Source organism: Mastomys coucha, unplaced genomic scaffold (genome assembly GCF_008632895.1).
Source record: "Mastomys coucha isolate ucsf_1 unplaced genomic scaffold, UCSF_Mcou_1 pScaffold13, whole genome shotgun sequence".
In the NCBI taxonomy this organism is placed as follows: domain Eukaryota; kingdom Metazoa; phylum Chordata; class Mammalia; order Rodentia; family Muridae; genus Mastomys; species Mastomys coucha.
This window is the reverse complement of record NW_022196895.1, coordinates 80,564,655-80,579,236: the sequence shown is the minus strand read 5'-3', so window position 1 is coordinate 80,579,236 and position 14,582 is coordinate 80,564,655. Positions and strand designations below refer to the sequence as shown.

Here is a 14,582-nt window from a genome sequence, read left to right as displayed (position 1 = left end):
TTACTGGGACTATTGATGCTGGTTAGCTGGAGCTAAGAAATTAGCGGTGATTAAAAAGAGACCAGCATTATTGAGGTGACATCTTCTGGGAAGTGTTTTCTGAGAGCAAAAAGGCTATGTTTCAGAGATAGCCAAGATTGTACCTTGTGCTGCAGCAGGACTTAGTAATGTGTAAGAGTCACCCAGGTGGTACTGGTTTTGAAGGCATGAAGGGGTCATGGAGAGCAGCTGAGGCTCGGCACAGTGAGAGGCCATGGAAGGCCATTGGTGAAGGTGCAGCCTCAGTTTGCAATTGATGGCCCAGGACTGAAGGTGTCATGCAAAGGAATTGAGGCTTGGCACCATGATGACAGTCTATGAGAGGCTATTGGTAAAGCCCAGTTACAGTGAAAGACAGCAGTGTTTTGGAAATACGAATACCATGCAATGACCACCAAGGACAGCAGCAGCAGTGGAGTACAGGCATCTGGAGTCTAGAAGATAAGATGTGTGCTACAAAGGGCAGAGCTGGAGAAGTGACCAAAGCCCTTAGAGGAGCCCAGAAGATCATGAGTTGGATCCCAGACATTGATTTTGCTTTTGATTATGACTGTGCCCTGATATTTTTCCCTCTTGAAGGAAGAAAGTATTTTAGTGGAGCCCACAGTTAAGAGACTTTGAATTTTAAAAGATATTGGACATTTTAAATGGATTGACTTTTAATATGTAAAGACTGTGGGACTTTAGATTTTGGGGATGAATAAGAAAAGTAAGGATTGAGGCTTAATAGTGATGTGTTTGTGTGTAAAGTTGACAAGGGGTCAATTGTACTGGCTGGTTTTGTGTGTCAACTTGACCCAGGCTGGAGTTATCACAGACGAGGGAGCTTCAGTTGGGGAAGTGCCTCCATGAGATCCAGCTGTGGGGCATTTTCTCAATTAGTGATCAAGGGGGGACGGCCCCTTGTGGGTGGTGCCATCCCTGGGCTGGAGGTCTTGGGTTCTATAAGAGAGCAGGCTGAGCAAGCCAGAGGAAGCAAGCTAGTAAGGAACATTCCTCCATGGCCTCTGCATCAGCTCCTACTTCCTGACCTGTTTGAGTTCCAGTCCTGACTTCCTCTGGTGATCAACAGCAATGTGGAAGTGTATGCTAAATAAACCCTTTCCTCCCCAACTTGCTTCTTGGTCATGATGTTTGTGCAGGAATAGAAGCCCTGACTAAGACATATATACATATAACTGTACAAAAGTATTAGTCATCAATTAAAAGACTATCAGTATAAAACATTACACTTGGCAAAATTCTGTAAGGAATGTTGAAGAGAAAGCTCACACAAAATTTAAGGAGGAAAAGCTCATTTTATTTTAGAATATTTGCATTATACAAACCTGTATTCCTTGAAACTATGAATGAAAAATCCTAGAGCTTTAAAAATGTAGGAGGCCAGGAGGGATGGCTCAGAGGTTGAGAGCGCTTGTTGCCCTTGCAGAGGTCCCAGCTTAGATTTTCAGCGCTGGCCTGGCAGCTTGCAACACCTGTAACTCCAGTTCCGGGAAACCTCACACCCTTTTCTGGTCTGGCACCAGGCACACAAGAGCGGTGCACATATATACATTCCTACATATAAAAATATTTTTTAATTAAAAATGTGGGAGGGGGCTAGCACAAAGCCACAAACTAGTAATCCCAGCACTTGGGAGATTGAGGCTAGAGGGCGGCAGCAAGTTCTATGCTTTGTAATCAAACGCATCTCAGTGGAGGGTGTGCTGTCCCGGCTTCTGCAGGAACAGGAGAGCGATTGGGAAACACAGGTCCCGCTGGAGAGCGACGCGGGATCCTCGGGAAACTGAGGATGAACACCTCCAATTTTGGATTTCAGCGCTGCACCGAAGGAGACTTCTAGGAACCCAGTTTGAAGCCATAGGTCGGGCGCTTTGTATAGTAGGGGACCTGAAAGGGTGCTCCAGCCGAGGAGGGGCGTGGCTACGGCCGGCGGGGCAAGAGGGCGGGGCGTCTAAGGGGCGAGGCTATCCCGAGGAGATCTGGCATTGGCTGGGGGGCGGGAAGCGTTGGCAGGGCGGGGCGGGGCGGGGCGGGGTGGGGCGGGGCTAGCCCCAGGCCTCCGGACATTGGCTGGTGGGGCGTGCAGGGACACGTGGTGCGGAACCGGCAAGGTAAGCGGGCGTTCTCTGGGCCTTCCTTCCCGGGAGGGTGCGGGAAACCGGGGCGGGATAGGTGCAGGGCCCGGCGGTGCCTGAGTCGCCCTGGTCTGCATGGAACTGCGGGGCGCCAGGGCATCCAAGTGGGAGCAGCGGATCCCGGGAGGTCCCCGATCCTTAACGCAGTCAGCCCAGGCCTGAGTCACCCCAGGCCCCGGCGCAGGCCCGCGGTTTAGGCGATCTTAGCCCGGGACCCAGGCCTCTCCCGCCATAGGATCCGCTGATCTCCAGAAGTGCGAGGTCACCCGGCCTACCCAGTTTGCCCTGAGGCGCCAGATGGGCTGTCTGTCTGTCTGGGCCAGCCAGATGGGCTGTCTGTCTGTCTGGGCCAGCCTGCGTGGTGAGGGCAGGAGGGTTGCAGGGAGCAAAGGCTGGGCAGTCCTCTCGCCTACACTTGGAGAATGCTGCCTGGCTCACCTTGGGTGCAAAGGCCCTGGGTAGGGTCCAGATGGACCTTGCCTCTAGGATGGATCCGTAGGAGAGAGGTCTTCCATGGCCAGCTTGCTGGTGCGATCAGGTCGCTCGTTCATTTGTTAGTTTCAGTTTACTCATTTGTAAAGTGGAGTAGATGTTTGATATACTCTACTAACCCTTGAAACCCTGGGACCAATCTTCTCCAGAGAGTCTTGTTATTACGAACTCCGTCTAAGGAGGCAGAGACTCTATCATAGGGACCTTGTTTGTGCTCCTCCGGAAGGTCTCATGACTTAACAGATAGTGAGGACTGAAGGGTAGCAGGAGTCATCAGAACCTAGTGCGAGGGAGAGTGGAAGCTGGCAAACTTGCTGTGTCTGGAGGGACAATTTAGAGGGAGGGCTTGTTTTAATGTGCTGGGGGAACTCTGTTTATTGCCTTCATTGAAAAGTGTACCTCAGGTCATCACATCTCTGCACAATGTTAGCAACGAAGTTAGTTTAGTTGTGCCACAGTGATAGGGATTTGTGGAAGGACCCAGAGCCGGAGTCAAAAGCACCCAGTTGTAACAGATGGTCCTGGAGAGGAAGGGTTCATCATGAAAATAGACACCTTCCCTGTGCACATTGGTGACAGAGGGTGGAACCTAACACTGATAAACACCTGGGCAACATCTGGAGTCTCCCAGAGGCCCTTTCAGGTGCGGCTATGTGAAGTAGCTGTGGGTCTAGAATATTTTCTTTCATTGTACAATGTTTTAAAAAACGAGGAGATGAGCTCCCCACCTAGTAGCAACCGCATTTACTAATTGAAGTGCTCTGGGATTTTGCATTGCTTGAGAATGTCGGTGTGCTAAAATGACTGCCTCACTTCCTGCCACAGTGAATCACCTCTGTTCAGTACCGCCCTGGGATCCTGGGCCAGGAAATGGTGCTCTTTACCAGGTGTGGTGTGCAGGCATTTCTGAAGCCCCCACTTGAGACTATGCAGTAGTGATGTCAGTCAGGTCCCTTGGTTGTTGATGCAGGATGAACTCAGCACAACAGAGCTCTGTTTCACCTATGCTGGTTAAGTCTAAGTCTTGACACTTTAAGAAAGAGAAAACTACAGTTGCAAATCCCAGTGTCTGACACACTGATTCACGTTGATTCCTATTTTAAAAGCAGTTATAGGGCTAGAGAGATGGCTCAGAGATTAAGGGGATTGTGTGCTCTTCCAGAGGTCCTGAGTTCAATTCCCAGCAACCACATGATGGCTCATAACTATAATATGATCTGACGCCCTCTTCTGGTATGTAAGTGAACATGCAGATAAAGCACTCGTGTGTAAGATAAATAAATCTTTAAATAAAAACAAAACAAAGGGGGAAAAAAGCAGTTCCACAAGTTACTTTCCCCTACCTCTGTAAAGTACAGAAGTTTCGGGGTCTCTGCAGGAAAAGTAGATGCTGTGGAGAGATGGCTCAGTGGTTAAGAGCACTGACTACTCTTCCAGGGGTCCTGAGTTCCATTCCCAGCAACCACATGGTGGCTCACGACCACCTATAATGAGATCTGATGCCCTCTTTACTTTTAAAAATGTTAGACTTTTTTTTTTCTTTTTTGAGACCGAATCTCTTGCTTCTACCTTCTAAAGGTTGGAATTACAGGACGGCCTAGGCTACATTTTGTTTTATTTTTAAAAGGAAAAAAACTGCCCAGAAAATGCAGGCACTGAGCACATCTGTGGGGGTGTTCATACATGAGTGCACCAAATACTGAACGACTTGGGGTTCACAGCTCCTCAGACCTCGGCCATGCCTTTGTGGTGAAAATGCCAGACATCCATCCCCTATAGCTTTCTAAAACAGTATACAGATGCTGTCTGTAGCGACCCTCCTGGGAGCTTTCTCATCTTTGGCCCTTAAGGAGGTTGGCTGCAGTCGGTGCTAACGTCATCATTTGTCATCAGCTGAATTCATCTTTCCGGATCCTCCAGCAGGGTGTGGGTTTGCAGTTGAAGAGGCAGAACATTGGGGGGGGGGGTGCAGAGGAAATGTTATTTGTTTGCTTGCTTGCTTTTTGAGACAGGTTGTCATTGGCTGGCTTGGAATTTACTATGTGTAGAACAGGCTGGCCTTATACTCGTCTACCTGCCTCTACCTCCCCTGGGCTGGGATTTAAAGGCGTGTGCTGCCACGCCCATCATGCAGCATTTTTGTAAAGATCTTTAGAATGATAATTTCCTCTGTAGCAATAATAGAAGGTACTTTAAGAGTATAAATTTACATCTATAGCTCCATTGGTAGGGTGCCTACCTAGCATGCAAGAAACCCTGGATTTGAACCACATCACCACATAAACCTGGCTTGGTGGCTTGAGCCTGTAATTCCAACCTTCAGAAGGTAGAGGCAAGAGATTCAGTCTCAAAAAAAAAAAAAAAAAAAAAAAAAAAAAAGAAAAGAAAAGAAAAGAAAAGAAAGAAAGAAAAAGTCTAACATTTTTAAAAGTAAGTTCCCCCTAGGCATGGTAGCATACACCTTTAATCCTGGCACTCAGAAGGCAGGTAGATTTCTGTGTGAGACCAGCCTGGTCAACACAAAGTTCTGGGGCAGCCAGGATTACATAGTGACTTTCTCTCAAAAAATAAAGTGCACAGTAAATCCATGAGATTTCAAAGTACCCACTTCTAGTTTTCTTCAGATCATCTGCTACTACGGCAGGCACTCCTCTTTGCACACAAATTTAAATGCAGCCTTCCTTCTCAGAGCAGGAAGGAAAAATCAATCCAAGCCTCCAATTGGCTCCCAAGCTCTTGGCACTGAAGTGCAGTCACTTCCTGGGGAGTCCTGTGATAAGTGTTGCAATGTTAGGCTGACAGGGTGGAGCCCTCCGTTCTCACACAGCGCCTCAGATCACTGCCCTTCAGTCCCAGCTGCGAGCAGGTCTGACCCATTGCTCTCTCTGCTCAGAGTTTGCCAGGCCTGAGGTCTGCCTGAAAGATGTCAGCCCTCAAATCCGTCTTCCAGTATATCGATGAAAACCAGGACCGCTATGTCAAGGTGAGGGTCGGCTCTTCTGAGTGAGTAGTGAGGTTTGCTTGAATCTTGTCACATGAGAACTTTTCAAGAAGCTAATAGAGTTGCGCTGTTTTGATCGAGTATTTAAATTTCATATTTCTTCATCTCCTCATGATGGTGAAAGCTATACTTTTATCATTTGACAGAGTTAAATTGTCCATCTCTACAAATAAAGCTTGTTATTTTCCCCTAATCTCATCTATGGTTTGTTTTGATAGTCATAGATTTAAAAACATAGTTTTGAACCAAGCATGTTCTGAGTGATTCTATGATGTTATATTTTAATCTGTTGCTCGGTTTCTATCTGATAGAATCATGACTTCACTTTACTTTTGGAAGAACCATTGTAGACAAAAACGTTTGACTTTAAAACTTACACCTTAGAAAATGTGACTGCCATCACAGAGACTAGTGAATTTGGATTGTGACATTGCAGTCCGTTTTCTTTCTGTAGCAATTTTGTTGGCTATAGATATAAACTTATTGTATGGTTTATAATCAATCATATGCTTGATGGTTAAAAATACGCATTCTGGCTTTTTTAAATTATTATTATTTCTGCTTAGTTTGGTGGGGGGACAGCATGGGTTGGTTGTTTAATCCAAAGATGGAGCAGACAAGCAAGCTAGGTCTGCAGTGCACGTAAAGTGGAGTAGCTGCAGACAGAGGTCCATTGGTGAGCCCATCCCTGCCTGCCCTTCAAAAACAGCATGTCGGAGCCCCTTCCACTTGCTCTCTACAAACAGAAACTGGCAGAGTGGGTGGCCATCCAGAGCGTGTCCGCGTGGCCGGAGAAGAGAGGAGAGATCAGAAGAATGATGGAGGTGGCAGCTGCGGATGTCCAGAGGCTGGGGGGCTCTGTAGAGCTGGTGGACATTGGGAAGCAGAAGGTATGAGCCCACAGGACTGTAGCAGACAGTTCCTCCTGGAGGGGTGGGAAGAGGCTGCAAGGGCGACCTTTGGCTGAAGGCCTTCAACCCTCCTTCAAAGCAAGCTTGTACTGGCTCCTGTGTACATCCCAGCGACAGTCTCTCTTTGGGTGAGTTAAAGGTTTTCTGATTGTTCGGCACATTTTATTCTGGGATGGAGAACTGAAGACCAGCGCCTCAAGAGTAAGGTGAAATGACTGTCATTCTTAAGGGCTGAGATAATTTCCCAGAAATGAAAGCTCTCACTTGTGGAAGTTTCACAGGATCTGAGTCGCTTTATAAAGATGAGCTTACTGCACCAGGTCCTCTGTGGTATACAGCATTGCTTTCAGTTTAGTGTCTTTATGGGACTCCTGAGTGTGGGGACAAGTGGGCCTTTGATTCTCGTGCCTTCTCCTGGGATCTTTTTCTTGGTTTGCCTGGTCCTTTGATGTGGTGGTTCTGTTTTATGTTATTATATTTTATTTAGTTATGTTTTATTGTTCTCTTAAAATCCTGTTCTTTTCTAAAGACAAACAGAAAGGGGAAGGACCTGGATGGCAGGGGAGGAGTAGAGAGAGGGGAAACTAATCAGCATCTATCGTATGAGGAAAAAAAAATCTACTTTCAATAAATGGGAAAAACACACTTGAAAACAAAAACAGAAAAATAAATGTACATGTTCCCACACTAGTGCTGTCCCCCGCAAACCCCTTGTGGCAGTTTGCTGTCACTGCAAGGCTTTTCTGATAAACTGTAGGACCAGCACAGGCACAAGGGCTGCGGGGCAGGGGTAGAGCAGGCTTGGGCCACAGTTAGGGTCACAAGCAGTTACCATTGACCTGTAATCGTAACCTGTAAAAAAAAGGAGAAGACCTCAGACTGATTTGTCTTTGTGGCCCCGAATCCTCCTCTAGACTCAGAGAATTCTACAAGAGTGTTCTGGAGAGCAGGCAAGGCCTTTGGGGAAAAGCCCAGGGGTGCCCACTGCCACTATTCATTTACCAAACGCTATAGTTTCTCTTTCTTTCCTTTTTGGAAGAATTTTTTTAAAAAGTGTGTGTGTGTGTGTGTGTGTGTGTGTGTGTGTGTGTGTGGTGTGTGTGTGGTGTGTGAATGTGTGTGTGTTTGTGTGTTTTGTGTGTGTGTGTTGTGTGTGTGGTGTGTGAGTGTGTGTGGTGTGTGTGTGTTGTGTGTGTGTGGTGTGTGTGTGTGGTGTGTATGTGTGTGGTGTGTGTGTGGTGTGTATGTGTGTCTTTGTTAGCAACATGTCTGCTGGTCCCCACAAAGGCTGGAAGAGATCATCAGATTCCCTGGTGTTGAGGTGGTGTGATGCCTCGCGTGGATTCTGGGACCTGAACTCGGGTTCTCTGGAAGAGTAGAAAGCACTCTTAGCTGCTGAGCCCTCTCCCACCCCTGAGTTCCTTGATGTCCTGGTGATCATCTGTTCTGCTCATCTTAGTTGTCTACATGCAGAATTTCAAAAATGTAGCATTCAGTTGTAGTTTGTAGTTGTTTTAGCCATTACTTCAAAAGTGAATTAAGTGGTATCTCGGACCCAGGCTACACAGGGTTTCATTACATATATGGATTCTTCTTCTTTTTTTTTTAAAGGCAGCCTTAAATGGTTTATCAAACTAGTGTAGATGTGATTTAGTTAATGCTGATTGGGTTTCTGGAAAGTGAATTCTTGTTAAGGACTGTTAAACACAGGCTGATGGATGACAACAGACCGTCCCACCTAGGTTTCAGAACAGCTGTGAGACATTCCCAGCTTATTAACCAGCCTGCCCTCCATTGCTCCCTCCCACTCAGCTCCCGGATGGCTCGGAGATACCCCTTCCTCCCATTCTGCTGGGCAAGTTGGGCAGCGACCCCCAGAAGAAAACGGTGTGCATTTACGGGCACCTGGACGTGCAGCCTGCGGCCCTGGAGGACGGGTGGGACAGCGAGCCCTTCACCTTGGTGGAGCGGGAAGGTGAGGGCTCCAGGGCTTGCCTACCCAACGGCTCACTTCCCAAATCAGAGGAATCCCTTTTGGAGATACTACATTTGGAAAAACACTAATATTCCCCCGAGTCTTTCTCTTTCTAGTACACTTTTGTTTTATAAAAGCAAAATCTAGAAATTGGGTTCTGGAAGTTTCTCATTTGTGCTTCAGTTATTGAAAACTCAGAAAAGTTTTCTTTTCTCATAACAAGTCCTTGCTGGGAGCCTGCCAGCTTCCCTTCAGTCCTACTCCTTGTCTAGGATGTTCATTGTGACTTGAAGCTGCTTAGCTCCTGAAGGCCAGCCTCTCCTCACTCCCTCCCATGCTTACTCAGCTTCTGATGTCCCTAAGATACAGCACCTTATTGCTCTGAGCCTTGCTCAGCTTCTGATGTCCCTGAGATATAGCACCATATTGCTCTGAGCCCTACCCCTCAGCTCTGAGCCTTGCCCCTCAGGGCTGAGCTCCTGCCCCTCAGGGCTGAGCCTTGTCCCTCAGGGCTGAGCTCCTGCCCCCAGCTGGGTGTGGAGTCTGTCTTTACACGTGTCCTGACTCTGTGTGGACTGGTGCATGACTGTGAAGTATGAAAAGTTATTTCTATTTAACATGTTCTTTGTGAAACCTCATCCCATATCCTGGCCCTCCTCACAGAACTGAGTATGTCCTACTGCTGTTAGTTCCACAGGCACTGAATTTCTCCTGAGTTTCAGACCCACATGTCTGCATGGTAGTGTGTGGCCACATGACTCAAGCTGTCTGGACTGGGAATCTTCCTTTTTCTTCCTCGGGCACTCTCTCATGTATCCTTGGGTAGCACCATCTTCCTTCCCACTACCTACAACAGAAGCAGAGTTGACCAGTTCCAGCCTCGGGCCATCCCTAGTCTCTTCCCAGCCTGTGCCCTGATCCCAGATGAGCCAACCCGGATTCTTTGAGCCTAATGCCATCCTCCCAGCAGATTCAGATTAACTGTCAAAACTGGGATGGGAGTATAGTTTGTGGTGCTTCTGTAATGATGGCACGTGCTTCTACATGCTTGGGATAGCTGGGGAGAGAATGTAGGTCTTAAAGGTATAGCTACCTATAGGGGCTGTCCTGTAAAATGTACTTCCTGAAATTGCATAGTGAATCTCGTCCCTGATTCTCTGTGAGCCCTGGTCCTAGGTATTGCTACCAAAGGGGAAGATAACAGGAGGGACTCACATGACTGTTTTTTGGATCTCAAGGAATTCTCTCTGAATTTTAGTATAGGGTTGGATGGAGATCGGGCTTTTAAAGTTAAAGCTCTGTTGCTCAGGACAGCTGCATGTGGCTGCGCCTAGGAATTATCAGATGATCACTTGAGGAAAGGTCTTTCCATTTGTTGTCTCTAACTGCATCTGCTGATTGCCGTTCCAGGCAAATTGTACGGGAGAGGCTCCACAGATGATAAAGGGCCTGTGGCCGGATGGATGAATGCCCTGGAAGCCTATCAGAAGACTGGCCAGGTACATCCCCACATCAGATTCTGTCCGCCCGCCCTTCAGTCATGTGAGTGGTAGTGTAAAGATTACCAGAGAAGAGAAAGCAGGCACCCACCTCAGTCAGCACAGGGGACACAGATCGAAGATTACAGCTGTTCCCAGCTCCAGAAATCATTAAACAGTTAATTGTCTTACAGATGCTCAAAGGTCAAGCTATCGACACTCAGCAAGGCTCTTGCTCACACTTAGAATGTGGTCTTGATTTCCTTCCTCCCTTTCTGTGCTGAGATCAAACCGAAGTCCTCATGCATGCTGGGAACTGCTCTGCCATTGAGCTGTATCTCCATCCCCAAATGTGAATTTTATTTTTTTTATTGTAGATGTTTTGGGGGCTTTTTGTTGTTTGTTTTATTTTGCTGGCATTTTTATTATTGTTTGTTGGCTGGTTGATTTTGAGATAATGTCTCACTCTGCATCCCTGGCTGGCCCGTAATTCATAGAGATCCACCTGCCTCAGTCTCCCCGGTCCTGAGTTTATAGGTGTGTACCACCACACCCAGCTCCCAAATGTGAAGTTTAGGTGTGTTTGTTTGATACAGTCCTGTTATATAATGCAGGCTGACCTTGAACTCCGGACAATCCTGCTCAAGCTTCAAGTGCTGGGATTACAGGCCTGTGCTACCAACCCTGACTAGCATGGATTTTCAACCTTTGACTGTACCTTTGCCAGACTTTTTGACATTAGGCAAATTATTTTCTCCATGTGGTTTATATTCTCCTAAAAAAAAATTTTAGATTATTTTGAGTTTCTATTCTCAAAGTTCAAACATGGTAAAATATAGAAAGTAGGAGACGGGCGGTGGTGGCACACGCCTTTAATCCCAGCTCAGGCAGAAGCAGGTGGATTTCTGAGTTCGAGTCCAGCCTGGTCTACAGAGTGAGTTCCAGGATAGCCAGGGCTACACAGAGAAACCCTGTCTCGAAAAACCAAAAAGAAGAAGAAGAAGAAAATAGGAGAAATGAGGCACTTCTAGAAGCCTAGTCCCCAGGTCGCCCTGGTCCTGCTCCCCACCTAGGTTTTTATTATCTTCTACCTGACTGTAATCATGCCGTCTAGGCAGTTTTTGCAGATGGATTTTGTTTCACGGCATGATAAAATAAGAGTAGTTATTCTTGTAAAAGTCTAGATCATTGGATCTGGAGGGGGGCTTAGGCTTCTTTGTCTAGGAGATCCAGGAGAGAGCAGGTTTTTAAAAACAAACAAACAAAACCAAAAAAACACTTGTCTGACAGCTGACCCAACAGCGAGGCACAGAAACCAGAGCAGTTTCATTTGTAGTTGCTCTGTGTATGGAGGTCCCAGGGAAAATTTCACTTGGGACAGAAGAGATCAGAAGAAGTCTGTTCACTGAACATTGCTCTCGGGGCAGCGGTGAGCTGGGGGCTGCTAGGCATAGTGTCTTTGGACCCCGTGGGTCTGTCCTGTTGTGGCCGCTAGCTGGTTGCCTGCCCTTTGTCTTTGGACCCCGTGGGTCTGTCCTGTTGTGGCCGCTAGCTGGTTGCCTGCCCTTTGTCTTTGGACCCCGTGATCTGTCCTGTTGTGGCCGCTAGCTGGTTGCCTGCCCTTTGTCTTTGGACCCCGTGGGTCTGTCCTGTGGTGGCCGCTAGCTGGTTGCCTGCCCTTTGTCTTTGGACCCCGTGGGTCTGTCCTGTGGTGGCCGCTAGCTGGTTGCCTGCCCTTTGTCTTTGGACCCCGTGGGTCTGTCCTGTTGTGGCCCTAGCTGGTTGCCTGCCCTTTGTCTTTGGACCCCGTGGGTCTGTCCTGTGGTGGCCGCTAGCTGGTTGCCTGCCCTTGCAGCCCCTTTTCTCATCTGTGGGGAGGCTTCATCCTATGGAGCTAGAAGAACTCTTGGAACATTTTCCAGAGAACTCGACCCAGATTCCAGCACTGTAATGAGATTCCCTTCAGTACCTCAGGACAGCTTGGCTTCTGTGAGGAGAGGGATGCTGGCAGTGTGGAAGGCCTTCCTATACTGCAGGAACGGTCTCAGTTAGCCTTAGCAACAATGGAGTCTCGGGGTTGTAAGTGTTCCGTGTGTGTGCATGTGTTTGCACTGGGGTATGCATGCATGTGGAGGTCTGAGGATGAGTTACAGACAGCCATGAGCAGCCATGTTTGAGTGGAGAGTGGAACGTTGGTCCTCTGGGAGAGCAGTCAGTGCTCTCCAGGCCAATCTTCATTGCCCTTTTCCCTGTCTCATGGCTTCCCTACACTCACTGGCTCACTCTGTAAGTGGCTCGCCTAGGCATGGCAGAGGGCAATTCCTTCTTACCCTGGACTCCCAGGGGCCAGTGGGAGAAGATCTCATATTTAAAACTAAATTTCAAAACAGTCTGCCATGTGTCACTTCTGTGAGAAAAGTAAGAAAACTGACTGTCTTACCATGCCCTGTCACAGGAAATCCCCGTCAACCTGCGGTTCTGTCTGGAAGGCATGGAGGAATCTGGCTCCGAAGGCCTGGATGAGTTAATTTTTGCCCAGAAAGACAAGTTCTTCAAAGATGTGGACTACGTGTGCATTTCGGACAATTACTGGCTGGGGAAGAATAAGCCGTGCATCACGTACGGCCTCAGAGGCATCTGTTACTTCTTCATTGAGGTACGAGCTGAGTCCCACAAACTTCACCTTGTCTCTCTAACCCCTTTGTTCTTCTGTACCCTGACCCGGGCAAATACCAAGAAGCTAATCATACATGAAGGGGGAGCTCAGAGCTTCCTGGGGCCCCTTCTTGTGCTCCATAATCTGTCCTAATATCCCAGGCATGAACTTCTGAGATCAGAAGTCAAATCTCATGGCAGTTTTAAATTAAGACAGTATTATCTTAATAATATTGACATTGTATTGGAGCATTTGAGATGACAGCGAATGCTAGTTTTTCTGAGATGGACAAATAAGCCTTCAGCACTTTCTGGCAAAAGTTAAAAGTGTCCATGCTTCAGCAGGGAAGACCTAATCCCGTAGCTGAATTATCTTGAGAGAATGGAGACCCTCGACCAGGTGAGTAAGGAGTGCGGGGTAGATCTGCCACCTGCTGTTGGAGATCTTCTCCCATTGGGATGATGGGCGGGTCCTGCCAGAGATCTTCATCACCTGATAGGGCAGAACCATGCCAGTGCTGTACTGTGAAGGAGGAGCATGACATCCCCTGTTATACATGCTGGTCCAAGCAAACACACACTGATTACCTGTCTTGCCTGGTTATAAGACTAGTCAGTTCTCAAATGGGTCTGAACCACATCTGCATCATGCTCCAGGCTTGGTGTTGTCCTCTGAGTAAGCTTGTGCAGGCTCTCTGTGAAGTGACAGGTACTGGGATCAGCCCCAGCCTCTGACAGGGTGGTATGACGGAGGGCTGAGGCAGGTGAGGTGGTCAGGGAGTCTTGCAGCCCTGACTGACCAGCACTCGGGTTGCCTCTTTATACAGGTTTCACACAACAAAGGCAGACTAATGATTATCCAAGTGCAGTTTATTGCATTTGTATCTGCACGTGTATGTGATTTCTCACTACATGTCCAGGGTTACAAGTTCAGTCACAATTAGAAAGTACAAATAGAGTAGATTTTATTTTTATTATTAGCCCTAGAACTCCCTCCCAATTCAAAGAATCTGAAGAGTGTCTCTGTCAAAGCAAACACACTTATTATATGACAGCCTGCTTTTAGGCTGGCACTATTTGCAGTTTTAAAGCACTCCAGACAGAAAGAAAATATCGGAACTGGTCTGTTTATAAATAGCAAATACTCCTTTTACTTATATTCTTTTATCATCTATGTTATAAAGGAGGAAAGGGTTATTTTAGACAATCTATCTTACTTACTGAGTCCTATATCTATATGACCCTATATGTACCCTTTATGACCCTATCTTTAAACTACATTTTCAGAGAGCTCAAGCATATCGTAAAAGGAAGCCTTAATCATTTACTAATTCTCCTGCAGTCGAAGTGTGTCCGTTATCTCTGTTTACCCTGCTCCACCTACACTGTTTGAGTTTGCCTACAGGCAGATACCCCAAGAAGGTTCCTGGAGTCATGGTCTCATTTAGAAATTTTTTATCATGATCTCCATGGTATAAGGCAGACTTCCAAATAAAAGTTATTTCCCTAAAAACAGAAGGGATAGTAGGCTTAGGGATTTCCTAAAAGACTCAGATATAAAGTGAGTCATAACGCAAGAAGTCTCCAAGAATGCAGTACACAGAGACCAAAACCTAAAAGTGAGGGACAGAACAACAGAGATCGCAGCATTCAGCTCAGCTTCACTGGAACTGTGTCACACAGCTGTGCTGGATTTGTGACTTTTACTGTTTCCAGTGGATATGGCTATGCCAGACAGGATTCTGCCCTTTTTCAGTGTCAGAGAGGCTACTCTGTACCATACTTCTGGGGCCAGCATCCTCTGTGCACTTGCAGCCAGCATCCTCTGTGCACCTGCAGCCAGCATCCCCTGTGCACCTGCAGCCAGCATCCTCTGTGCACCTGCAGCCAGCA

The 14,582-nt window shown here is 47.3% G+C and overlaps 1 protein-coding gene and 1 long non-coding RNA gene across 2 annotated transcripts in view; one reads left to right on the top strand and one right to left on the bottom strand.

The window, feature by feature from the left end:
• Positions 1 to 2,044: 2,044 nt before the first annotated feature.
• Positions 2,045 to 14,582, top strand: part of Cndp2 (carnosine dipeptidase 2) — a 19,787-nt gene continuing 7,249 nt past the window's right edge. Inside the window, exons 1-6 of the mRNA XM_031366184.1 lie at positions 2,045 to 2,153; positions 5,563 to 5,652; positions 6,417 to 6,560; positions 8,394 to 8,556; positions 9,967 to 10,055; positions 12,490 to 12,690. Of these exons, the coding sequence (XP_031222044.1) occupies positions 5,593 to 5,652; positions 6,417 to 6,560; positions 8,394 to 8,556; positions 9,967 to 10,055; positions 12,490 to 12,690 (657 nt within the window). The 5' untranslated portion in view covers positions 2,045 to 2,153; positions 5,563 to 5,592. The remainder of the gene's footprint in view (positions 2,154 to 5,562; positions 5,653 to 6,416; positions 6,561 to 8,393; positions 8,557 to 9,966; positions 10,056 to 12,489; positions 12,691 to 14,582) is intronic.
• On the bottom strand, positions 5,263 to 12,148 carry LOC116087433. Its single transcript, XR_004117436.1, has 2 exons — positions 12,004 to 12,148; positions 5,263 to 7,131 (listed from the first exon to the last, which is right to left on the bottom strand). It is a non-coding gene; the product is annotated as an uncharacterized LOC116087433 (long non-coding RNA).